General features: G+C 43.2%; 1 protein-coding gene across 1 annotated transcript; it reads right to left on the reverse strand.

The window, feature by feature from the left end:
* Positions 1 to 289: 289 nt before the first annotated feature.
* Positions 290 to 24910, reverse strand: LOC124596210. Its single transcript, XM_047135265.1, has 4 exons — positions 24818 to 24910; positions 16012 to 16201; positions 734 to 885; positions 290 to 649 (listed from the first exon to the last, which is right to left on the reverse strand). Exons 1-4 carry the CDS (start codon positions 24818 to 24820, stop codon positions 539 to 541), a joined length of 456 nt encoding a protein of 151 aa, XP_046991221.1. The 5' UTR covers positions 24821 to 24910; the 3' UTR covers positions 290 to 538.
* Between the last annotated feature and the right edge of the window lie 699 nt (positions 24911 to 25609).

Here is a 25609-nt window from a genome sequence, read left to right on the forward strand (position 1 = left end):
TGGATGTGTGTGATATCCTTAGGTTAGTCAGGTTTAAGTAGTTCTAAGTTCTAGGGGACTGATGACCTCAAAAGTTAAGTCCCATAGTGCTCAGAGCCATTTGTACCACTTGAATAATTATGTTTTCATAACATTACCCCTCACGCATAAGCATTTATTTCTGTGTCAGTTTATTTGATGACATCACACTTCTCACAATAAAAATGCTAATTAGTCAGTGTTATATTAATATTTTCGATTTATTGCGAAGGGACGTATCACTAAAATAGTAACATATCGAAATGCATCGTTTTAGTAGTGGCGAAACTAAAGCTTTATTTCCACTTAGCAGTCTAATGTAGAACGATATAAATGTCAGTAAATCTGCATATCATTGGCCAAAGAAAATTAAAGGTGGCAGATATCCTCAACTCTGTATCAACAACCTTTTTTCTTATAGGAAGGCTGTAGATGCGTCAAATTTCGATGATTGGCCTCTAAAAAGCCGACTCATTGAATGTTTAGAGAACGATCGAGAAAGTAAACACTTGTGCTTATGTTAACGGTACTGCCTGTGGAGGGTGGAATTAGACAGATTAAGTTTTGGCCATCGGGATCTCTGGCAGAAGCATCTGAAGCACGTCCTCCGCCTTCCACATCTGGGTTTGATCTGCAAGAAGAGACACTCAAATATAGAGAACTGCCAACTGTGTGCCGATTGAAACTACCTGATCACTTGAGATTACGGTTTTACCTTCATTGGTGGTACCGTAGAGTTTCTGGCAGCGGTAGAGACAGAAAGAGGAACGCATTTCTTGGTCTCCGGGTCGCATTGTAGGCGTCTGCTGCACACGAGCTGCGGAAATGTAATTGAGTTTCCTCGTTCAGCGCAGGACTCGCCCAGACCTACAACAAGTGGGATGCGAGGGAAACACAAATAAAACAACAGCGGTTCTGCACACATGTCATTGTCTGTAACATCCTAGTCGGCCCGGGTGGCCGAGCGGTTCTAGGCGCTACAGTCTGGAACCGCGAGACCGCTACGGTCGCAGGTTCGAATCCTGCCTCGGGCATGGATGTGTGTGATGTCCTTAGGTTAGTCAGGTTTAAGTAGTTCTAAGTTCTAGGCGACTGATGACCTCAGAAGTTAAGTCCCATAGCGCTCAGAGCCATTTTACTTCGCGAATAATAGTGTCATGGGAAAGTTTGCAGTGAGGCATATGTATAGATGCAGATTTTACGCAAAGTGAAATGTGCTCCTCATACCACGAAACGAACAAAGTACGTTGAAAGAACAAAATTCGCCACAAAAGAAATTGACCCTTCATATCCTCCGAAATTGTTCATGTCTTGACTTCCCAAAAAAATAAAAAAAATTGCCCTTAAACTGTGGGAAATAGGTCTTCCACAACGATTAATATACACTACTGGCCATTAAAATTGCTACACCACGAAGATGAGGTGCTACAAACGCGAAATTTAACCGACAGGAAGCAGATGCTGTGATATGCAAATGATTAGCTTTTCAGAGCAACCACAGAAGGCTGGCGCCGGTGCGACACCAACAACGTGCTGACATGAGGAAAGTTTCCAACCGATTTCTCATACACAAACAGCAGTTGACCGGCGTTGCCTAGTGAAAAGTTGTTCTGATGGCTCATGTAAGGAGAAGAAATGCGGTTTATCGTATCACGACATTGCTGCTCACGTTGGTCGAGATCCAATGACTGTTAGCAGAATATGGAATCGGTGGGTTCAGGAGGGTAATACGGAACGCCGTGCTGGATCCCAACGGCCTCGTATCACTAGCAGTCGAGATGACAGGCATCCGCATGGCTGTCACGGATCGTGCAGCCACGTCTCGATCCCTGACTCAACAAATGGGAACGTTTGCAAGACAACAACCATCTGCACGAACACTTCGACGACGTTTGCAGCAGCATGGACTATCAGCTCTGAGATCATGGCTGCGGTTACCCTTGCCGCTGCATCACAAACAGAAGCGCCTGCGATGGTGTACTCAACGACGCACCTGGGTGCACGAATGGCAAAACGTATTTTTTCGGATGAATCCAGGTTCTGCTTACAGCATCATGATGGTAGCATCCGTGTTTGGCGACATCGCGGTGAACGCACATTGGAAGCGTGTATTCGTCATCGCCATACTGGCGTATCACCCGGCCATTGATTACACTTCTCGGTCACCTCTTGTTCACATTGACGGCACTATGAAGAGTGGACTGTTACATTTCAGGTGTGTTACGACCCGTGGCTCTACCCTTCTTTCGATCCCTGCGAAACCGTACATTTCAGCAGGATAATGCACGACCGTATGTTGCAGGTCATGTATGGGCCTTTCTGGATACAGAAAATGTTCGATTGCTGCCCTGGCCAGCACATTCTCCAGATCTCTCACCCACTGAAAACGTCTGGACAATGGTGGCCGAGCAAGTGGCTCGTCACAATACGCCAGTCACTACTCTTGATGAGCTATGGTATCGCATTGAAGCTGCATGGGCAGCTGTACCTATACACGCCATCCAAGCTCTGTTTGACTAAATGGCCAGGCGTATGAAGGCCGTTATTACGGCCAGAGGTGGTTGTTCTGGGTGCTGATTTCTCAGGATCTATGCACCAAATTGCATGAAAATGTAATCACATGTCAGTTCTAGTATAATATATTTGTCCAATGAATACCCGTTTATCATCTGTATTTCTTCTTCGTGTAGCAATTTTAATGGCCAGTAGTGTAGAAATGATAAGAATATGAATTGAAAGTTAATTTTTTCACATTAGTTAGACAGTTACATGGTACACAGATCATTTGTACTATTAATTTTTCGAAATATCTGTTTACAGGGTATGGATACATCATTAGTGTTAACATTACAGAATACAGTAGTTTTTTAGTCCTTCCCGTGCAACAGTATTTAAAAAAGTCTCTTTTCAATTTTTTGTTTACAGGTTATTACTTTTACGTAGAAACTCGTCCATAGAATAAGAGTAGTAATCCAGGAGAAATTATTTTACATTAGATTTCAAATTTCCTCTTCTAACTGTCAGACATTTTATGTTATTGGAGAAATGACCAAAGATTTTCGTTCTTACAAACTGAACTCGTTTCTCATCCACCTACAGTATTAATACTGGGCCATAATAATAATGGCTAACAATTCTTTGGAAAATTTAATTTACAATCTCTTCCGTTGCTTTCACTCTAATGGAATTCTTGTAAACCTAGTATCATCTCCTGAAACTACCAATTCTGGTTGTTGAATGTTAAATGGATGCTCATTCACATGTATAAGGAATAGGAACGTACGCAAAATAGAACCCTACGGGGCTTCCTTTGCGCTTTTTTCCTAGTCACAAAAATTTTCTACCCTTCGACCACTGTTTGAATTATTTAGCTTCATAGATTTAGATGCTAGACGTGACACTTAGCTCTTCATTTATACAGTCACTTTTAAAGTCTCGATACCATTGCCTAACTTGTCCTGTAATGGTTACTGTATCTCTTCTAATGTTCATCGTTGTTTTGGGTAATTAGTACAGTTATGAAGAGCCTTTAACAGCTGACAATATAATCGCTTCGTGAGGTAAGGAATATTCTCGATCCTTTTAAGGCGAGCAGTCGAAACACAAATCTTTCTGGTGGCGTGTAGGTCCACCGACGTTGTCGCGCACGGAACCTTTCGTAAATAACCTGCATTCTTACGTGGCATGATACAATAATGTCGCAGATGTCGCTAAAATTAAATGTATGGTTTCCTTAACAACTTGACCACTGTCTATAAGGTCCAACAGAAAGCAAGTTCATTACCTGCGAAATTTTTCGTTACAAACGAGAAGCAATTTCACACCTCTCACGGTATTTTATTTTTTATCACTTAACAATTTTATTTTTTCACAATAACATTCCTATCGCATTCACCTATAAATTTGGATATGTTCATAGATTTTTTTCAGTCCAAATATGTTAGTGTTCTTTCTTCACAGACTGAAGTAAATTTTTTTTTTTCTTGGGACCTCCTTCTAGTTTTTACATAACGACCAGCAAGAATGTTCTTTTGGTAAGCACTCCACTATATTCCAGACTAAAAATAGAGATATCTACTACATCTTCGGAATTTTTGCCAACATTTGAAGTTATCACTAGCTGGCAGTGCTGTGATTTGGAGAGATAACTTTGACCCGCCTAGATTCCTGAGGGCCGCTACAGCAACTTCGCAGTCATATCAGCAAACATTTACTCACGTATCAGACGACACCTTCGACTTGTGACGCTGGTAGACCTCTTCTCGAATTCTCGGGTGTAAACAAGACAGATGACCTTGTCTTTCCTTCGCAGTGCCTTTTTTGCTTACAGTAAAATACTTTCAGTGCAATAAAGGAGCACAAACAGCAAGAGAAACGTGACATCACCAACAGTTTCTGATCTGTTCCGAACGTATTCTGACTAGTCATAAACACATTTTAATGTTTACAACGAACACCAGTTGATGCACTTGTGCTAAGATTGCATGCCTATTCGTTGAAACATGGAACAAATCTGCTTCAGCTTTTTGTTTTGAACGCTGCGCGACGCTTTTCACTCTCCTAGATTCTCGTAATCAAGCATACTTTTTTACCACACTTTATCTCTTACATATTACCCCACTGACCTAAAATATTCTACACACCTGACACATAATCTTCCACTGAAGCAGTCATATCTGCAAGGAGACATTTGCTTTCAGTTCTGTCCAGAAAGTTTCGAGCTCCCCTTATTACAACTTGCCAAACTCAAACACATCTACCTTCCCTTCACTCTCCCCACATCTGTCCATGTGATCAGAGACATAACTCTCCAAGTGTAACTGAAAAACTGCAATCAGCTATAAATATCCACAATTATATAAATTTAAACAAAACCCTCTGTATTAAAAACGACTACATTCTTATATTTGTTATTCTAACTAGCAGTCTGCACCAGCATATTAGCGGTAGCAGCTGAAAGATATGCAAAAATCTTCCTCGTAAATAAATCTATCTACATAGAAGGTAAAAAAATCTCAACACCAAGCAGGAGTTGTGCAACATAAACGAAAGAATGTAGGCCTGTTTTTACATCTGAAAGATGACGTCTACTCAAATTTCGCGCAAGTCGCATGTGAGTGGAGCTATTACCGTCACTGTGGGGATGCATATCAGGCTGGCTTTAAATACACGCTGTAACGGTCGTGGGCGCTAGTTACCTTTGATCTTGGACGACGTGAAATGATATTTAATATGTAAAGGTTTTTTTAAATTACCGCTACCCGTCAGAAACTTTGTCAACTATTGTATCACTTATTTATTTAGCGACATGTTTCGAGAATTAAACCTCATCTTCAGGCTAAATGGCATTACAAAAACAACTCTACAATAAGGTCATACTGATGTTACATAGTCTTTTCGTAAATTCTGTGGTCATCCTGTGAAAGAAGAGAAAAAGCATTTACGAGAAGACTATGTAACATCAGCATGACCTTATAAGTTGTTTTTGTAATGGTATTTAGGCTGAAGATAAGGTATAATCCTCAAAACATGTCGCTAAATAAAAAAGTAATACAGTAATTGGCAAAGTTTGAGACTGGTAGCGGTAATATTAAAAAAAACCTTTACATATTTCTTGAGACAGTCACGGTCGAAAAATAGTCAAAATGGCTTCAAATTCCTGAATTGATGTTAGTCAAGAATGCCTTTAAGGTGACAAAGACGACATTGAAACTTCCTGGCAGATTAAAACTGTGTGCCGGACCGAGACTCGAACTCGGGACCTTTGCCTTTCGCAGGCAAGTGATCTACCAACTGAGCTATCCAAGCACGACTCACGCCCCGTCCTCACAGCTTTACCTCTGCCAGTACCTCGTCTCCTACTTTCCAAACTTTACAGAAGGAGAGCTTCTGCCTTCGTAGGAATGTAGCCACTGTACAGTGACTGCTGGCAGCGATGGCCACAAGAAGGTACGATCGTAGGAAGACTGAGCTCCGGACAGCTGCGGCTGACAATCGTGTTTGGGATATGGATGTATGGCAAAGTAGTACATTTTCAGGAGCAATTTAAGTAGTAGTTGGCTCCACAGTGACACAACTAAGTGTTACAAATCGGTGCAGCTCCGAGCCAGAAGCCCTGTAGAGTGCACTCCACTGACCCCAAACCAACACCACTTGTGACTTCAGTGATGTGAAGCGAGAGCTCATTGCAGCGCAGAGTGGAGGTCTGTTGTTTTTTCTAATAAAAGCTGGTTCTGCCTAGGCGCCAGTGATGGCCATGTGTTGGTTAGAAGGAAGCCAGATGAGCACTTGCAGCCAACCTGTGTGCGTGCTGGGCACACCTGGAGTCATGGTGGGGGGTGCGATTTCGTATGACAGCAGGAGCACTCTTGCGGTCCAATTCATTCTGACTGCAAATTTGTATGTCAGTCTGATGCTTCGATCTTTTATGTTGCCATTCATGAATAGCATTCCAGGTTTTTTTTCCGTCAGATAACGCTCGCCGATATACCGCTGTTGTAACCGAAAAGTGGAGTGTCGACATGTCCTTTGGCCTGCGTGATCACCAGACCTGTCTCGATAAGAGCACACATGGGGCATCACTGGACGGCACCTCCAACGCTATTCACGTAGAGGTTACACTTGCAGCCCGTCTAATTCATCTACTCCCACGGCATGTCCTCTTCTTTCTTGATCGTGTCACACCCGTTTCTTTCATACCTTTTCTCCTACTGAACCCCCTTTCCCTCCCAGATTACAGGCCACTCCTTTGGATTTCTGTCACTATGACTCTTTCCATCATATTCATAAATTCGTAGAAACTGTGCTGCTATGATTCATGAAGATGCTAGTTGCAACCACATGGGCCACACATAATTTGATCATCAATACTATCAAGACTATTTATAACTTACCTTTTTCTATTACCTCACTATAATGTTATCTGATATCTGTCAACGTAACACTGCCTGTGTTTCACATGGAGGAGGGAGAAAATGAAATGACACTGAAGAAGAAAAAATATACTGCTTCTTTTGGAATGTTCGTTGAACAATAATAGCCGGTAGTACAACTTTAGCCCTCAATGATTAGCGTATATGACCATCACCCGGTACAGTGGTGCAGAATGACGACACTCTACATTATATAATATGAGGCAAGTTTTTGATCTGAGTACCATTTCTAAAATGGCCGCTACTGAACTGTGCTCAGCGAACCGTGCTTGAGCACAGAGTACCGGTACTGCCACACATTGCGTACCTGCAGACGTAGTAACAGAGGAATTTGTGTGGGTTTACACAGTTGTGACTCGCGCAAAATTTTATGCCTGAGCTACAATATCACGAAAATAAACAGATCAAGTATAATGTTTACAGTTTTGATTTCCGCTCTGTTTCTTTCAGTAACACATTAATATGTCATAGATCTTTCACTCCCCCGTACTCCATACATCACTGTTTCCGAATAACAAATATGGAAAGCAAAAAAATTAAACTACCTCGTATGCTTGCTTCTTCAACCACCAGCTGCAGCTTTTTGACATACAATGGTAGTAATCGTAACTAAACTGAATATATCCATTTTTCATATACAAACTGAACTGTTAGGATGTATTTACTTTGTGCAGTCATTAGTTGAACATTGTGAGGAACGAAATAAAATGGAAGAAAGATGGTGGCAGCGGAGAGCCCCAGCCAATGAATTTACAGTTCGGGCACGTGACCAATTTGTAAAATTTTTTATTATTATGATTATTATTTATTCGTTGGGGCCATCTAGGAGCACGTTAAGTCTTGTTGAACTTAGCACAGAGCCTGTCTTTTTGCTGAGCCCAGATTTCCCTCATTCGTTGTGAGTGGGCCTGCTTGCGCTCATCTATCCAAAGGACACCGTGTCTTCTTGTCGGTTGTTCGTCTTGGGTAATTCCGTTTGTCACTATCTTCATTCAGAAGACAATGTCGAAAGTATCTTCCGGTTTGATATGTAGCATCTGGAGGTCTTCTTTGGCGTTTTTAAACCATGGTATCATAGTTTTTGGTTTTGAATCAAAAAAGAGAAATTATTTTTGATTAACCTATTTCCGTCCATTCGTTTGAGGTGACCATAAAATCGTACCCGTCTTTTACGGATTGTGCCTGTAATTTTTTCTATTTTGCTGTATACTTCCTTGTTGGATCTGTTTTAATAGATGCCCTTCTTGTACTTGGATCCCAGGATTCTTCGAATGATTTTGCTTTCTTTTTTCTCCAGTTCTTCGATGAGTATTTTGTCAGCGTTTAGGGATAATGTTTCGAGTGCATACAAAACTACTGGCTTCAAAACTGTTTCGTAGTGACGTATCTTAGTGTTCTGGGAAATGTATTTCTTCTTGTAGATCGTGCGGGATGTTTGGTAATCTGTTTCTAGTTTGCGTATCCGTCCCCTAAGCGCTTCCTTGTCCAGTCCATTTTTCATGATGACCTCACCGAGGTACTTGAATGTGTCTAACCGGGAGATGACCCCATATTTCTTACGGAGTCTTGCTGAGGCGTCTTTAATGTTTGTCATGACTTCTTTTTTTCTCAAATGATATTTGCAGACCAGTTTCTTCAGCGATACCTTTTAACAGCTCGATTTGTACTCTAGCCTATGTATGTCGTTTGACAGAATGGCAATGTCATCGGCGAAAACCGAGCAGTCTACGAACCTCGATCGTCTTCGATTTGGTTCCAATTCGCAACGGGCTATACCTGGTTTCCATTAATCTTTCGCACCAGGTTCTGATGATCTTTTCAAGGGCGCAGTTGAAAAGCATTGGAGACAAGTCATTACCTTGCCTGACCCCTATTTTGACATCAAAGGAATCCGAGAGACAACCGAGGAATTTTACGTTTGATTTTGTGTCTGTTAGGGAAGCTCTAATTAATAACTGCACTTTAAGGTCAACTCCGAACTCATTTAGGATATTCAGCAGGACCTCCCGGTCTGTGGAGTCGTGTGCCTTCTTGAAGTCCACAAATAGTGACACGTAGTGTTTGGATCTTAGAGTATAATATCTGATTATTATTTTGAGGTTGTAGATCTGATCGGCTGTTGAGCGACTTTTTATGAAGCCCCCTTGGTATTCATCTATTTGATGTGCGACTTGGTCTTCTAAACGCTCCAGAATGGCGAGTGAGAGAATTTTATAGGTTAAATGTAGCAGGGAAATTCCTCGGTAGTTGTTAATGTCTTTCATGCTGTCTTTCTTGTGCAAGGAATGGATCAGGACCGTTTTCCAATCTTCGGGCAGTGTTTCCTCATTCCAAATTTTTTCTATTTGTTTTTGTAAGATTTCAAGTGATTCCTTTGGGGCATATTTCCACAGTTATGCTACGACTGAGTCTTCTCCAGGTGCTTTGTTGTTTTTGAAACGGGCAATGTGGCGCTTGATTTCATCTTTGTCGGGAGGTATGGACTCTCGGCACCTGAACAGTGGTTCTATGGTCTCAATGGGATTTGGGGATTTATTACAGTTCAGTAGGTCTCGAAAGTAGTCTGCAGGAATCTGGAATCTGACAATTTTCTTCATTTGAAGTCGCTAGTGTACCGTTCTTTCGCTGAAAGCATAGTGACGGCAGTTTCATTCTTCCTAAAATTTTGTTCTGTCTTTTCAATGAGTGATTTTTCGTACTTACGTTTATCCGTTCTGATTGCCCTGGCCGTTTGGGCACGTTGGATTTTGTAAGTTTCCCCGTCAGTTTCCATTGTAGTTGAGTAGTATTGTATCCATACACTGAGCCTTTCTTTCAGGCATGTCTCATTCCACCAGGCATGCTTTTTCCTTCTTTTGATGTCTGCAACTTCTTTGGCAACCTCTATAAGGCGCTCTGTTTTTGGTATTGAAGTCAATCTCTAGCCGGCCACGGTGGCCGAGCGGTTCTAGGCGCTTCAGTCCGGAACCGCGCGACTGCTGCGGTCGCAGGTTCGAATCCTGCCTCGGGCATGGATGTGTGTGATTTCCTTAGGTTAGTTAGGTTTAAGTAGTTCTAAGTTCTAATGGACTCATGACCTCAGATGTTAAATCCCATAGTGCTCAGAGCCATTTGAGCCGACATTCTCTCGGTCTTGCCTTTTCTTGGAACTCCATGACCCTTTGTCGAAGTTCGTCGTTGTCAATGCGTATAAGTTGTTCTTGGTCTTTCTGGTGTTTGCGGGTATAGGTTAGAATTTAATTATGGACATGTAAAGATCTAAAGCCACATTTATGTTTTTCTTTACTTTAAGATTCATAATTTTAGGACTGTCCCTCCTGGGGATCGCGACGTAGTCTATTTGGAACTTTTCGATGGTTCGAACGGGTGATCGCCAAGTGGTCTGCTTTCTGAGTAGATGGCGAAAGTGGATCGACATTACCTGCAGGTTGTAATTTTCACAGACGGATACAAATCTTTTGCCGTTTTGGTTGGTTTTCTTATGGGCAGGGTAATTTCCTATAATTTTCTTGCATTTTAGTTCTCGGCCAAGTAGAGCATTGTAGTCACCCATAAAGAGTTTCACATGGTGTTTAGGAATTTTGGATAGTTTTCACCCAGTAGGTTCCAGAAGTTATCCACTTCTTCTGGGTCAGATCTGTGTTTTTCATTTGTAGGGGCATGCACGTTTACTAGGGCGTAGGTTTTGCTGTCACATTTGACTGTCAGTATGGATAATCTGTCATTCACTGGTTCAAAGTTTGTGACCGATTTTGGTTCTCACGGTAAATGAGGTTCCAAGCATCACAGCTCAATTGAGGATCCGTTTTTGAGCTCCAGTCATGAAAAATCGGTAACCGTCGGATTCAAAAATCTTTTCATCTCGGTACCTGTAGGGCAATTATGGGCATCTGAATTTCGTGTAGGGCTTTGGTGAGGGTTTTCAGCTTGGCAGTTTATGTGAGTGAGTTTTTGTTGAAAGCTGCTAGAAAGGGTTTTGATTTAGTTCTGAGTTTTTGATTGCGCGGAATACACCAAGACGCTCCAATTCGTCTCATACATGATGCCGAGTCTCCCCCATTATCCGAATGAGACTCGTGCGCCGTGCCTTTCACGACGAGGGATGCATCCGAAGACTTACCCACTGGGGTAATTTTCTTGAAATGTTGTGCCATCATGCCTCTTGACTTGAATTTGTTTAGAACGCATCCGCATACTGGTTGCAGCTAGAGTTGTTAGTCCTAGAGATTGCTTCAAGATGTTTTGTTGCTTCTGTGTGGTTATTTCTTCTCAAGATTTCTTCCTTTAGCCTCTGATAAGCCAGTATCACACTACAAGGCAGGAGCCGCTAGTTTTGGTCCATCCTGGGTATTTTATTTCCCAGTACCCACCATATCTGGTGAGCATTCCCCTATCCGCCACCTGGGGAGGCGCCCGATGGGAGACTAGCAAGTCCGCGTTATTATTAATAATTTCTTTGATAAGAGGAGGCACGACGATTTTTAGGCGGTTGAGGGGCAGGTTTCGCAACCCGAGAACTGGCCAGGGAGTCCTCATCACCAGTGGCGAGCGCTGTGTCAAGCTAGGAAATGTATAGAATATTGTTTTTTGTTTTAGAATGTTTTTTTCGTTTTTAGTTATATAAAGTTAACTTTATTGTCCTGATTGTGCTGAGTAAGGCTATACTTCCATAAATGCTCAAGACCCACCAACAATGAGGACATGACAGGAAATAGAAACAAATAAAGGAGGATTAAAGCAGAAAACAAAGGTAGTTTTGGAGTTGGAGCCTGCACTTCTTCGAGTGCATCTCACGCTCGCTGGGCAAGACTAGGCTGTTACACCGTACCGTTCTGAAAACGGATGTCGTGAGGCGTCGGGCCACAACGAAATGGGGAGAGGAAGTCATAAATTACACTGCGTAAGTAATTAGCAAATTGACTGCGGTAGTATGGCATTCGTTCAACTGTGGCGTGAAGTACTGTGCAACAGCAAGATTGTGTCAACTTCTCCTTAAAAATTCCTCATACTTACATGCATTAAAAAAAAAAAATATTGGCCTGGAGCTATGAGAAACGTAGCGCTCATAGTGCCAGCAGGGATGACGTCACATCAGAACAAGTGTAGTCGAAAACAAATATCTATGTCCCTTCTCTGTGTTGATGGTAGAGCGACTGACCATCATTTCAACACTCGACACTGGTTGCTAGTTACCGGGCAGAGAGCGCTTCGAAAGATGTTTTCGTCCATTTTCTTTGCATAGTAGCAAAGTAGCAAAAAATGGAGAACTTTTAATGAAATTTTTGGCTCGCATTTGAAGAGAAATGGCATAATTGAAGTGCGATAGTTAGTGTGCTGTAATACATTAACACATAACAGGCCGCCTCTTTGTTTACATATGAGCAAAAACATTGTCGCTACTTGCTTGGTGCTGGTCAACCTTTAAAATGAAGTGCAAAAGCGATTATGTGTAGCATGAAACGACAAGTACTTGGTAGGTATTCCAGCGGTATGTGGTACCTGATGTCTATACGCAAAAGTCAGTTAGTTCCCGTAATTCACAGACTAGTTGTTTGTGGACATGGAGCTGGCGCCCGATGTGGTTCACCGGGTTCAGAGCAGTATAATTTGGTTGCCAAAGCATTAACGTGAGTTTAGTATCATGTTCCTGAAACCACTGCAGTACGATTCTGGTATTACGACACAGGCAGTAATCCTGGAGAATGCCATCGCCGTCGGGGGAGACATCAAGCATAAAGGGATGCGGAGCGCCTACAGCACTGTCCGCGTTGTCTGCAGCTATCGTGGTGCGTTTGACTATTACCACAGGTTCCATCGAAACTCCGGTGACTGCATCTCATGGCATAATACTGCCCCCACCGACCTGCGTCCAAGGTATAACGCTTGTTTCGAGCACCATTTTGCTCGGACCTAGCCATCGACCTGGTGTAACAAGAAACTCGATTCAACCGACCATTCGACGCGTTTATGTTGATCCACGGTCGAATCTCCTTGATCCTGTACCTACTGTAATCGCAAGTCACGGTGTCATATTGTCAACGCGGGAGCACATACTGATGTATGCTAAATCACTGCTCACGTTTATTATATTTTTGTTGCTGTTTTTCATTGACGGAACACTTCGCTGAAGTGCTAGGAAATGTGCAGCAGTCGTTCTTTACCAGACTGGAAGCCTGTGTTGCAGCTGCCGGTGGTCATTTAGAACACAACATGTGAGGGTCAATTGTTTCGTTACTAGTCAGAATCTACATAACACTAAATGCCGACAAGTGTCGCTGGCTGCTAACAGACCATCAACTACGGATGCTAGAAGACGTTCCCCTGCAGCCTAGGAGAAACCTGTGGTACCTTGCTGTCAGCCCATTGTGCATGAAGTACTACAGCATGTATTCACGAATTTGTTGGACTGGATGCGGAGGACCTGTACCCTTGCTAGCCCATTGTCCGGATTTTTTTGTGGGGAAAGCTGAAAGACGCTGTCTACAAGAACATACCACCTACAGCCGGTGATAAGCAACGACATATTGCTGCAGCCTGCTCGGACAGCTTCGCTGAAGTGCTAGGAAATGTGCAGCAGTCGTTCTTTACCAGACTGGAAGCCTGTGTTGCAGCTGCCGGTGGTCATTTAGAACACAACATGTGAGGGTCAATTGTTTCGTTACTAGTCAGAATCTACATAACTAGAAAATGCACGTGCGTTGTACAAATGATGATGTGGGTCCCTTTGGGAATACGGTATCTCGTAAACGACTCGTGCCAGAATCCTGGAACAAACACACTGACATTCTAATTTACCCTACTTCTAGTTTGTTAATGTTAGTAAGCATTGTTCCATTTAAATAATGTATGTTTGCACAAAAAATATACTTTCTCAGTACTATTACTGTGCGTTAATTGGCTAACAATACGAGCCCTGATACCAGCCCATTCTGAGAAAACAGCACATAAATAGCACTTTCCATTTCCGCGATATTTCCGGTGCAAGTTTAGGTGATCCACCATGTATTCGAGCGGTACGTGGCAGACAGTGTGGCAACACTGTAGAGGGAAGCGACGAACGCCAACTAACAAGTAAGTTTAATCGGACTGTACTTGCACCTGCCATGGGCGCTCGCGAGTGCCCGTACCCCATGAGGCAGCTGTCTTGACATTGATACTTCCAGTAAGCGGAACTCTAAAAATCTACATCTACATTTATACTCCGCAAGCCACCCAACGGTGTGTGGCGGAGGGCACTTTACGTGCCATTGTCATTACCTCCCTTTCCTGTTCCAGTCGCGTATGGTTCGCGGGAAGAACGACTGTCTGAAAGCCTCCGTGCGTGCTCTAATCTCTCTAATTTTACATTCGTGATCTCCTCGGGAGGTATAAGTAGGGGGAAGCAATATATTCGATACCTCATCCAGAAACGCACACTCTCGAAACCTGGCGAGCAAGCTACACCGCGATGCAGAGCGCCTCTCTAGCAGAGTCTGCCACTTGAGTTTATTAAACATCTCCGTAACGCTATCACGGTTACCAAATAACCCTGTGACGAAACGCGCCGCTCTTCTTTGGATCTTCTTTATCTCCTCCGTCAGACCGATCTGGTACGGATCCCACACTGATGAGCAATACTCAAGTATAGGTCGAACGAGTGTTTTGTAAGCCACCTCCTTTGTTGATGGACTACATTTTCTAAGGACTCTCCCAATGAATCTCAACCTGGTACCCGCCTTACCAACAATTAATTTTATATGATCATTCCACTTCAAATCGTTCCGCACGCATACTCCCAGATATTTTACAGAAGTAACTGCTACCAGTGTTTGTTCCGCTATCATATAATCATACAATAAAGGATCCTTCTTTCTATGTATTCGCAATACATTACATTTGTCTATGTTAAGGGACAGTTGCCACTCCCTACACCAAGTGCCTATCCGCTGCAGATCTTCCTGCATTTCGCTACAGTTTTCTAATGCTGCAACTTCTCTGTATACTACAGCATCATCCGCGAAAAGCCGCATGGAACTTCCGACACTATCTACTAGGTCATTTATATATATTGTGAAAAGCAATGGTCCCATAACACTCCCCTGTGGCACGCCAGAGGTTACTTTAACGTCTGTAGACGTCTCTCCATTGATAACAACATGCTGTGTTCTGTTTGCTAAAAACTCTTCAATCCAGCCACACAGCTGGTCTGATATTCCGTAGGCTCTTACTTTGTTTATCAGGCGACAGTGCGGAACTGTATCGAACGCCTTCCGGAAGTCAAGAAAAATAGCATCTACCTGGGAGCCTGTATCTAATATTTTCTGGGTCTCATGAACAAATAAAGCGAGTTGGGTCTCACACGATCGCTGTTTCCGGAATCCGTGTTGATTCCTACATAGTAGATTCTGGGTTTCCAAAAACGACATGATACTCGAGCAAAAAACATGTTCTAAAATTCTACAACAGATCGACGTCAGAGATATAGGTCTATAGTTTTGCGCATCTGCTCGACGACCCTTCTTGAAGACTGGGACTATCTGTGCTCTTTTCCAATCATTTGGAACCCTCCGTTCCTCTAGAGACTTGCGGTACACGGCTGTTAGAAGGGGGGCAAGTTCTTTCGCGTACTCTGTGTAGAATCGAATTGTTATCCCGTCAGGTCCAGTGGACTTTCCTCTATTGAGCGATTTGAGTTGCTTTTCTATTCCTTGGACACTTACTTCGATGTCAGCCATTTTTTCGTTTGTGCGAGGATTTAGAGAAGGAACTGCAGTGCGGTCTTCCTCTGTGAAACAGCTTTGGAAAAAGGTGTTTAGTATTTCAGCTTTACGCGTGTCATCCTCTGTTTCAATGCCATCATCATCCCGTAGTGTCTGGATATGCTGTTTCGAGCCACTTACTGATTTAACGTAAGACCAGAACTTCCCAGAATTTTCTGTCAAGTCGGTACATAGAATTTTACTTTCGAATTCACTGAACGCTTCACGCATAGCCCTCCTTGCGCTAACTTTGACATCGTTTAGCTTCTGTTTGTCTGAGAGGTTTTGGCTGCGTTTAAACTTGGAGTGGAGTGGAGACTTGCCTAAGAACTTGACGCAGGCGCCGCAGCCACGACAACCGCTAATGTTGGGCAGGAACACGCCGCCCCTCCGCCTACACAGACTGGAGAGGCACCGACTGCTGTTCCAGCCGCGGCGGCAGGGATGTCGTGGCATCTGGACAAGAGCGGCGACGCATGCCGCCGTCAGCACCAGAGCTAACACACGTAGCCTCTGCAACGAGAAAAACACACACCAAACACATATTTGTACCAGGGAGGATAGGAAAGTAAAGCAATATTTTGTTTCCTCCCTTGGTATTGCAGATGGAATGTTGAAATTTCACAACGATTCACAAAAGTTTTTTTTCTTCTTTTTTTTCATGTGCAGCTCTTGCGAGAGAAGCCTGGACTACAAAACAAACATGACGCTCTTGTTATTGGCATGAATTCCGAAACAACAGGTGTCTGCAACTGTTAACGTTATCGCAGCAGTTCATAATATCCTATGGTGGAGTGTACGCTACTGTTCATGACACTTTGAAATTTCGTAAAGTTTGCGCATATTGGTTGCCTAAGAGCCTGACAGACAACCACAAGGGCCATCGAATGATGACAAGCTTGGATCACTTAACTCGTTACACCGCAGAAAGTCATAACTTTCGCGAAAGCAATTGTCACAGGCCTCTTCGGAGTGGAAACATGTTGGTTCACCGGTACGAAAAAAAAGAAAAAAAAAAAGACTGACAGTGGCTCAATCTGCTAACAAAGTGCTTGTGAGAGTGTTCTGGGATATGCATGGTGTGTTATTGATGGATTTCGATAAAAATGGGACCACTGTGAATGCTTCAGACTACATTAAATATTTGGTTAAGTTGCGTCGCGACGTTTTGCGTCTCGACGTTCGTGACGTACTCAACAACTGACGATGCTGACGATGTCAAACTTCGTCATGACCATACTTGCCCCCATGTTGCTGCTCCTTTTCGGAAGAGCAGTGCCAAATTTGGGTGGGACGTGCCCCAGCATCTACCATGCAGTCCAGACCTAGCACCGTTGGATTTTCATCTCTTTGGTCCAATCTAGAAATTCCTGGCCGATCGACGCTTTGTGACAGATGGCGGAAGTGAAATAAGCAGTCCGAGATGGCAATGTGCCAACCAAACGGTCTTTTACAAACAAGGTACCACGACGGCACAAATGAAGCTCATTTGCGATTCCTTTTTTTTGTTATCTATTAAACATTTTGGCAATAAAATTATTGTGCGTTGCTTTCCGATCTTCCCTCGTGTAATTCTATGTAGGTTACGGGAAGGAGGCTTCCATTCTCATTCTAAAGTCGTCACATAAACAATGAACACACTGCGTATAGCACGTCTGACTGAAACGGGCGATTCTGAAACCTCCATCAGCGATACAGATTTATTCACAGCTATATGAAAGAAATACAAAATGAATCTGCCATGCTTTCAATTTAAAGTGCCCAGCAGATGAAAGTGATATCTAGCAGGTAGCCTCCAATTCCCTTTACGCATATTTCGAGTCTTCTACGGAAGTTACTCAACAGATCTTGCAGTACTGGCACTGGAATTCGATTAACTTTCTCCCGAGTCTGATCCTTCAGTTCTTGGTTGGTGTGTGGTGCGTCACACCGGAAGAGTGGCGAAGTTTTACAGAAGCTTGAAATTTAGTGTGAACTTCAATACGAGATGATTTTAAAAGTTGTGTCGAAATCTGACACAAAACCCTAAGATTCTGCCCGTATGTAAAGTACACCAATGGCAAGACGCTATCAGTATCTTCATGCGCGATAACAGTGGTGATGTTCTTTATGACAATGCCACTAAAACAGATTTTCTAAACCTGTTTTTCCTTAAATTCTCCACAAAAGAAGACAAAGTAAATACTCCAGGATTTGAAGTGGAACTGGCAACATGAGTAACTTAGAAGGAGCGAAGGAGCTTAAGACACTTAGAAGAGACAAGGCTTCCGTTCCAGACAGTACACCAGTTAGGTTCCTTCCAGAGTATGCTGATAAAATAGCTCCATACTTAGGTATCATATATGACCGCTCGCTCAACGGAAGATCCGTACCCAAAGACTGGAAAGTTGCACAAAACATACTAATACCCAAGAAAGGAAACAGAAGTAGTCCGCTGAATATCAGGCCGATATCACTAACGTTGATTTGCAGTAGGATTTTGGAATATATACTGTGCTCCAACATCATGAATCACCTCGAACAAAACGAATTCACCTCGAATAACACGAATTCAGAAAATATCGATCTTATGAAGAGCAATTAGCTCTTTATTCTGACGAAGTAGTGAGTGCTATCAACAGGGGATTCCACATTTTTAGATTCCCAGAACGCTTTTGACACCGCTTCTCACAAGCGACTTTTAATTAAATTTCGTGGGTGTCGTCTCAGTTGTGTGACTGGATTCGTAATTTCCTATCAGAAAGCTCACAGTTCGTACTAATTGACAGAAACTCATCGAATAAAACAGAAGCAATATCTGCCGTTCCTCAAGGGAGTGTTAAAGGGCCTCTGTTGTTCCTGATTTACGTGAACGATTTAGGAGACAATCTGAGCAATTCTCTAAGATTCCTTGCAGATGTTGCTGTCATTTACCGTCATGTAAAGTCATCAGATGGTCAAGACGAATTGCAGAATTATTTGGACAAGATATCTGCGTGGCGAAAAATGTGCAAATTGACTCTAAATAATGAAATGCGTGAAATCGTCCACATGGGCACTAAAAACAATCAGCTACATTTCATGTAGACGATGAATCACACAACTCTAAAGGGTGTAAACTAGACTAAAGGATTAGTGACTACAGTTACAAATAACTTAAATTAGACCGATCACATAGGCAATGTCGTAGGGAAAGCAATACAAAGACTGCGATTCATTGGCAAAAGACTTAGAAAATGTAACAAGTGTACTAAAGAGACTGCTTACACTACGTTTGTCCGCCCTCTGCTGGAGTACTGCTATGCGGTGCCGGATCCACATCGGATTGAACTGACGGAGGACAACGAAAAAGTTCGAAGAAGCGCAGCTCGTTTTGTATTATCACGAAGTACGGGAGAGAGTGTCACAATCTGATACTCGAATTGGGGTTGCAGTCATGAAAACAAATGCATTCTTTCTTTTGCGGCAGGAACTTCTCATGAAATTTCAATCACCAACTTTCTCTTCAGAGTGTGAAAATATTTTGTTGGCGCCCAGCTACGGAGGGAGAAATTATTATCATAACAAAATAAATCATATCTCACACGGAAAGATTTAAGATTTGGTTTGTTCCACGCGCTGTTTGAGAATTGAACGGTAGAGAAGCAGCTTGAAAGTGGTCGATGAAGCCTCTGTCAGGCGTGTAATTGAGAATTGAACAGTAATCGTGTAGATGTAGTTGCTGATCTGACATTTCAAATGACGCCAAAGGCAGAAATCGCAAGCTGAAAAGGTCAGAGGATCTTGGAGGCCAGGAAATGTACCCGTTTTTTGAGATGAGATGACGGGAAATATGTTCCGTAGCGCTTTAATGGAATGCCGCGAGGTATGGCGTGTGGTTCCACACTTTTTGGAAGCACATATTTGCAGTTACAGGGAAATCAACAAGCTGTCACACTAGGCAATGGTGCAACATGTGAACATAACATTCTATATTCACTGTAACAGCGTTGCTGCGATCGTCTTTAAAAAAAGGTAAGGCCCTATGATTCCAAACGATGATACGCCGCACCACACTACAATTCCCTGACTCTGGAGTGGCGTTTTATGAATCATTTTGGGATTTTCGCGTGACCAGTGTCCAAGGTTTTGCTTGTTAGCAAAGCCTGACACATAAGAATTGGCCTAAAAGCTCAAGATCAGATTGCCGAACAGGCCTGAGATGCCGTCATGAGGTCCAACAATTCCCAGCAAAAGAATAGTATCTCTGGGAGGTCGTCCGCATTCAGTTTTTGCACTTTCTGAATTTTGTATGTGTGGTTTTGCAGTTCCTTATGCAATTTTCACCGTTCACTGCGATCCAACACATCAGATTGCAGTGCTTGCTTGCAGACCGCCTGGGACTTCGGCGGAAGGCATCTTCCAGTCTCCGGTGTGCACATGCGTTTTGCACTTTGAACCATCATCTTTCGCGCCATGTCACCCATTTCCTCGAAGTTCTGTATCCACACTTTGATAGTATGTGTCGACGGGACTGGAGCATGGCGTGCGAAATTGTAATGAGCACGAAATACACACTGCGACATCTCGATTGAACATCGGTATTAGGATCGATGGCAGAGCTTTGTTGTTCAGATGGCACCAATTCCGTTTTCTGATTCCTAACGTAACATATCATTTTAGAGTTGCCAAATTTCCCGTTTCACTGTCGCACCTTTATTATGTGTAGACAGATACTATGAACGATGTTGGAAGTTAGGTGGGGTGACAAGATAAGAAACGAGAAAACTCTTTGTCAAACTGGCGAGGATAGGGACACGTGGAAGACATACTGTACACAAGAAGAAGAGACGCGATGATACATCATGCGTTAAGAGGCTAAGAAAGAACTTCCATGGTACTTGATGAAACAATGTAATGGAATTAACTGTAGCCGGTCGGTATGGCCGAGCGGTTCTAGGCGCTACAGTCTGGAACCACGCGACCGCTCCGGTCGCAGGTTCGAATCCTGCCTCGGGCATGGATGTGTGTGATGTCCTTAGGTTAGTTAGGTTTAAGTAGTTCTAAGTTCTAGGGGGCTGATGGCCTCAGATGTTAAGTCCCACAGTGTTCAGAGCCATTTGAGCCATTTGAATTAACTGTAGGAAAAGGCAGAGACTGAAGTATACTTAACGAATAACACAGGTTAACAATGAAAATGTAAGTTGAAAAAGAAAAAACTTTTCCTTAATTTAAGAACTTTCAGCATCGCAGCGCGTCAGCAATCGTAAGCATCGAAATAACTATGAAAAATCCGCCTCGATTGCACAAACTACCTAGTGTTTACCTAGGTTTCAGCGTGGGTAACCACGCCTTCTTCAGAACAAATACAAAACAGCTTGCCTAAATAGACATAGTCAAAGGCTAAAATCAGCGCCTATAGCGGCAAGACCCCATAGGGAGAGCCTGTAATCATCGCACGTTGGCTGGGGCGAGGCAGCACACACAGGGTTGAGATAAGTAATATTATTGACTTGGTACATATGTACCGTGTATTTGTAAAAAAAAAAATAATTATGGGGTCTTGCCGCTGTAGGTGTTGATTTTAGCCTTTGATTATGTCTATTTAGGCAAGCTGTTTTATGTTTGTTTTGAAGAAGGCGTGGTTACCCACGCTGAAACCTAGGTAAACACTAGGTAGTTGGTGCAATCGAGGCGGAATTTTCATAATTATTTTTCTTAATTTGTTAGTTAGTTGTAGTTAGATGTTCCATAGATCAACTCAACGGTTTATGAGGAGCTGCTTCACCACTGTACCCCATTATTTTTATCTCCCTCCACACAGTCGTTTTGCTAGATGCACTATGGTCGTACTTCTTAACTCTAGTGATTCCCTCCGCTGACTTCGTGCGGTTCTTTACAATTTCCCTCCACAGTACTCGACGGTCCCTGTACATCAGAACATGAGACACGTCTGGGCTCGGTTGAGATGTGATTGTTCCTTCGCATTTCCACTTCACAATGACGTCATCAGCAGTTCAACCTGCACTGCTTTAGAAGGGTTGAAATGTCGCTGACGTGTGAGATAGAATGATGGCTAGTCCACGTTCGAGGTCACTGACCTCTACAGATCGACCCATTCTTCTGTGGCTGCTTCTGTGCTGACAAAATTCACCTTTTATACTGGTGGGTGCGCCTCTAGTAGCCAGTTCCGCAGTACACAGGATGGTCCGGATACTTTCGATCAGACAGTGTATATATCAACGCATTAGACTTCATTAGAACGATGAGAATTTCTTAATTGAAACCAGATTTTTGTGTTTGGAGCAGCTGAAGACAAAAACCTGATTAACAGGAAAAGAAATAAACTTAAAAGAAGAACTGACATGGATTGTTATTGCGCACGATAAACAGGATTTTAAAAATGATGATTCATATATGTTTGAAATGGAAAGTTTGCAGTCGGAGAGTACTGTCCTTTTAGCACAGAGCTGCGTTGTACATCTTCAGAATATCTCCTTGTTCCACTTTTTCTTGGTGTCGGCAACCCGGCGATTCACCAGCAACCGAAACAACTGGTCACGAAATCTTTTATTGTGTGATGAACATTTAATGCTAAAACCACTCAAAAAAGGGGGGCTGCGAGCAATGTTGACAAATGTGTTAGGATTTATGTACTAGGTGAGGCGCCGGCCGATGTGGTCGAGCGGTTCTAGGCGCTACAGTCTGGAACCGCACGGCCGCTACGGTCACAGGTTCGAATCCTAGCTCTGGCATGGATGTGTGTGATGTCCTTAGGTTTGTTAGGTTTAAGTAGTTCTAAGTTCTAGGGGACTGATGACCTCAGATGTTAAGTCCCATAGTGCTCAGAGCCATTTGAACTAGGTGAGGCAAGAAAAGAAACAAACAGGTAAGGGATCATATTGGAATGAAAAGTTAATCATGTGTTCGGAAAGTCTAACCAGGCATATGAATGCTAGATAGATTCAAGAAATTCTTTGCTTGATTTCAAAAGATAAGCCAAGACCGAACGACTACCTAATGGAGGACGGATGGTTGGCAATGGAAAGCATGCTGAAGATCAAAGTGCGTAAAAAACTATAGAGGAGGTCTGTGATCAGAAGTCGACATTATATGACTGTGATCATCATGACCGTAATGATTAACGACAGAGCAAAACCTGTAATAAAATCTAGAACCTCTGAATGGTATTGAAATATGCATGTATAGTCTGTGTTGTTATGCGGACTATTACGACAGTACGAAGTTTTATTCACGATACACATACGATTCGGTGGCTTGACGCGCACATAGTAAGTGGTCTTCCAGCTTAATTGTCTCATGATATTATTTATCTCCTCATTTGAACAAGGAATTACGATTTTTTATACTTGAGAAGTCAGATAAATAGAGCATACCCATCACAGCTAACATTGATTTACTGTATATCCCAGAATTGGAAGACTGACCAGTCACGTTAATGTGACGATCTGTCAGAAGCCTGAACAATCACCTTTTGCAGCTGATCCATTAACATTAAGTCTTCCAGAATGACGAGATCACTCAGGAAATGCAACGCAAACATTCTCCAGACCATAACGCATGCAGGGTGTTTTTATTCATATATTTTACGACATACACACCACTAGCCATCTCTCTGATGGAGCATAAAACTCAGTGGACGACCAGTTACAGTACTGGTATGCAAACTCCAGCATTCGTCGTCGATTAACACGTCAGCACGAGTGTGTGAACCAGGCATCTGCTGCGGAGACCCATAGGCAGCGACGTTGCTGAACGGTGGATGAGGTGCCACTGTTTCCTTCGGTTCAGCTGGTGGTTAGTTGGTCTACGACTGCACGCCGATTCACCCGTACGCATCCCCGCAGCCGTCGGTCACCCCTGTCATGTGCTACATGTGCTGCGCCACAGTTGCCTCGGCGCCGGTTCTGGATAGCGCCATTTTGGCATGCACGATATAGTTTAACCATGGACCCGCCAGGTTAGCCGAGCGCGCTAACGCGCTGCTTCCTGGACTCGGGTAGGCGCGCTGGCCCCGGATCGAATCCGCCTGGTGGATTCACGACGAGGGCCGGTGTGCCGGCCAGGCAGGATGTGGTTTTTAGGCGGTTTTCCACATCCCCATAGGTGAATACCGGGTTGGTCACCACGTCCTGCCTCACGGCTCGCAGACCTCTGAACACTTCTGCTCTATTCCATGGATTACACTAGTCGCAGACAGTTGGGGTACACTAATTCCTTCCTGGGGTGTACGGGTTGGCGGCAGGAAGGGCATCCGGCCAATCCTTCAACTAACACTGCCACATCCGATTAACCATGACGACCCTGCGTATCTGTGGGACAAACGACACAGCAAAAGAAAGAAAGAAAGACACTTTAACCATGGCAGCGCGCGAGCAGTATATAAACTTAACTGTTTCGGAACTGTCTCCCTCCTTGGCCCAAAAGCCAATGATCATATCCTTTTGGACGTCAGATAAATCACTCCGGCTGGCCGGAGTGGTCGAGCGGTTCTAGGCGCTTCAGTCTGGAAATGCGCGACCGCTACGGTCGCATGTTCGAATCCTGCCTCGGGCATGGATGTGTGTGATGTCCTTAGGTTAGTTAGGTTTAAGTAGTTCTAAGTTCTAGGCGACTGATGACCTCAGAAGTTATGTCCCATAGAGCTCAGAGCCATTTGAACCAAACCACTCCGTTTCTACATTACGACAACGACTGCACTGTGTCAGTGTCCACTAGAGCCGCTTTATATACCCTCCACTGCTAGTGCTGCCACCTGTCATCTGTAAGTGGTTATTGCACGTTGACGTCGAACATAGACGGTAGTCACATTAACGTGAGGGGACCGTGTAGAAGACGGCTAGGCAAATTTTATCTCTAATTCCATTAGTCATTGTTGCAGCAAAGAAATCATTACAGTGCCTACCTATCCAGATTGCAACTCTAAATTAATTACTTAGAAATAAATTAACGTGTAAAAAAAGCTGGTTTCTATGTAACTGGAAACAGTGGGAGACTGCCTACATTTAGATGTTATTCACTAATATTTCATTACATAAACAGACTTTCTTGCTAAGTGTGACAGTCTCAGTATCGCCAAAATATTCTCGTACAGTGTCAGTTCTCCAGACTGGAAGGAAAGGCAGTGGGAACGTGTAGTGCAGAACTCACCATGATGCACTGGCCCGTCCGCTTTCTGCTACTTCAGCGACTGACGTTTCGATGCGACGCATGTTCTCAGCGGACTGCCCCACTACGTTATCTGTCGCAGAAAAGAGCAAAAACAAAACGAATGCACTCTGTTACTGTTATCCTCGAGCGGGTGGTGATAAATTGTCTCACTTTGTCGCAACTGCTACGAATCATTTTTTGTTGTGTTTTCCACACTGACGGCAGAGATGCATCAAAGTCTCGGGATGCTGTCGCAGATAATTTCGTTTTATTTTAAATGGATGCTCGAAACTTGAGAAGTCAGTAGTACAGCACTTCTGAATCCTGCTGAAACCGTCTGGCGAAAATAATTATTGCGTTAGATGAATTATGTACATAAAGATAAGAATAAGAAGATACATTACCACAAACTCTGGAAAAATTCAGATGTAAGCACTCTGAAGTAGTTTTATCATAATATTGTCCATTTGTTTCCAGCTTATTTTTATTTAGGTGATTTCGAAAACTGGTCTAAGAAGAAGAAATGATAATAAAATGAGCGTTGCGGAAGACGTAAAACAGTACAGAGCCTACTCAAAGAGTAAATGCGAAGCTTTATACTATCCTAGGAACGATCTGAAACATTGCGCTTTTAATGAAATCCGACCCATAAGTGATGAACAATGCGATCTGACTTCTACCTTATATACTGTAGCGACAAAGAACTTTCTCAGTCGGCCGGTGTGGTCGTGCGGTTCTGGGCGCTTCAGTCTGGAACCACGTGACCGCTACGGTCGCAGGCTCGAATCCTGC

Source organism: Schistocerca americana, chromosome 2, assembly GCF_021461395.2.
Source record: "Schistocerca americana isolate TAMUIC-IGC-003095 chromosome 2, iqSchAmer2.1, whole genome shotgun sequence".
Lineage (NCBI taxonomy): Eukaryota > Metazoa > Arthropoda > Insecta > Orthoptera > Acrididae > Schistocerca > Schistocerca americana.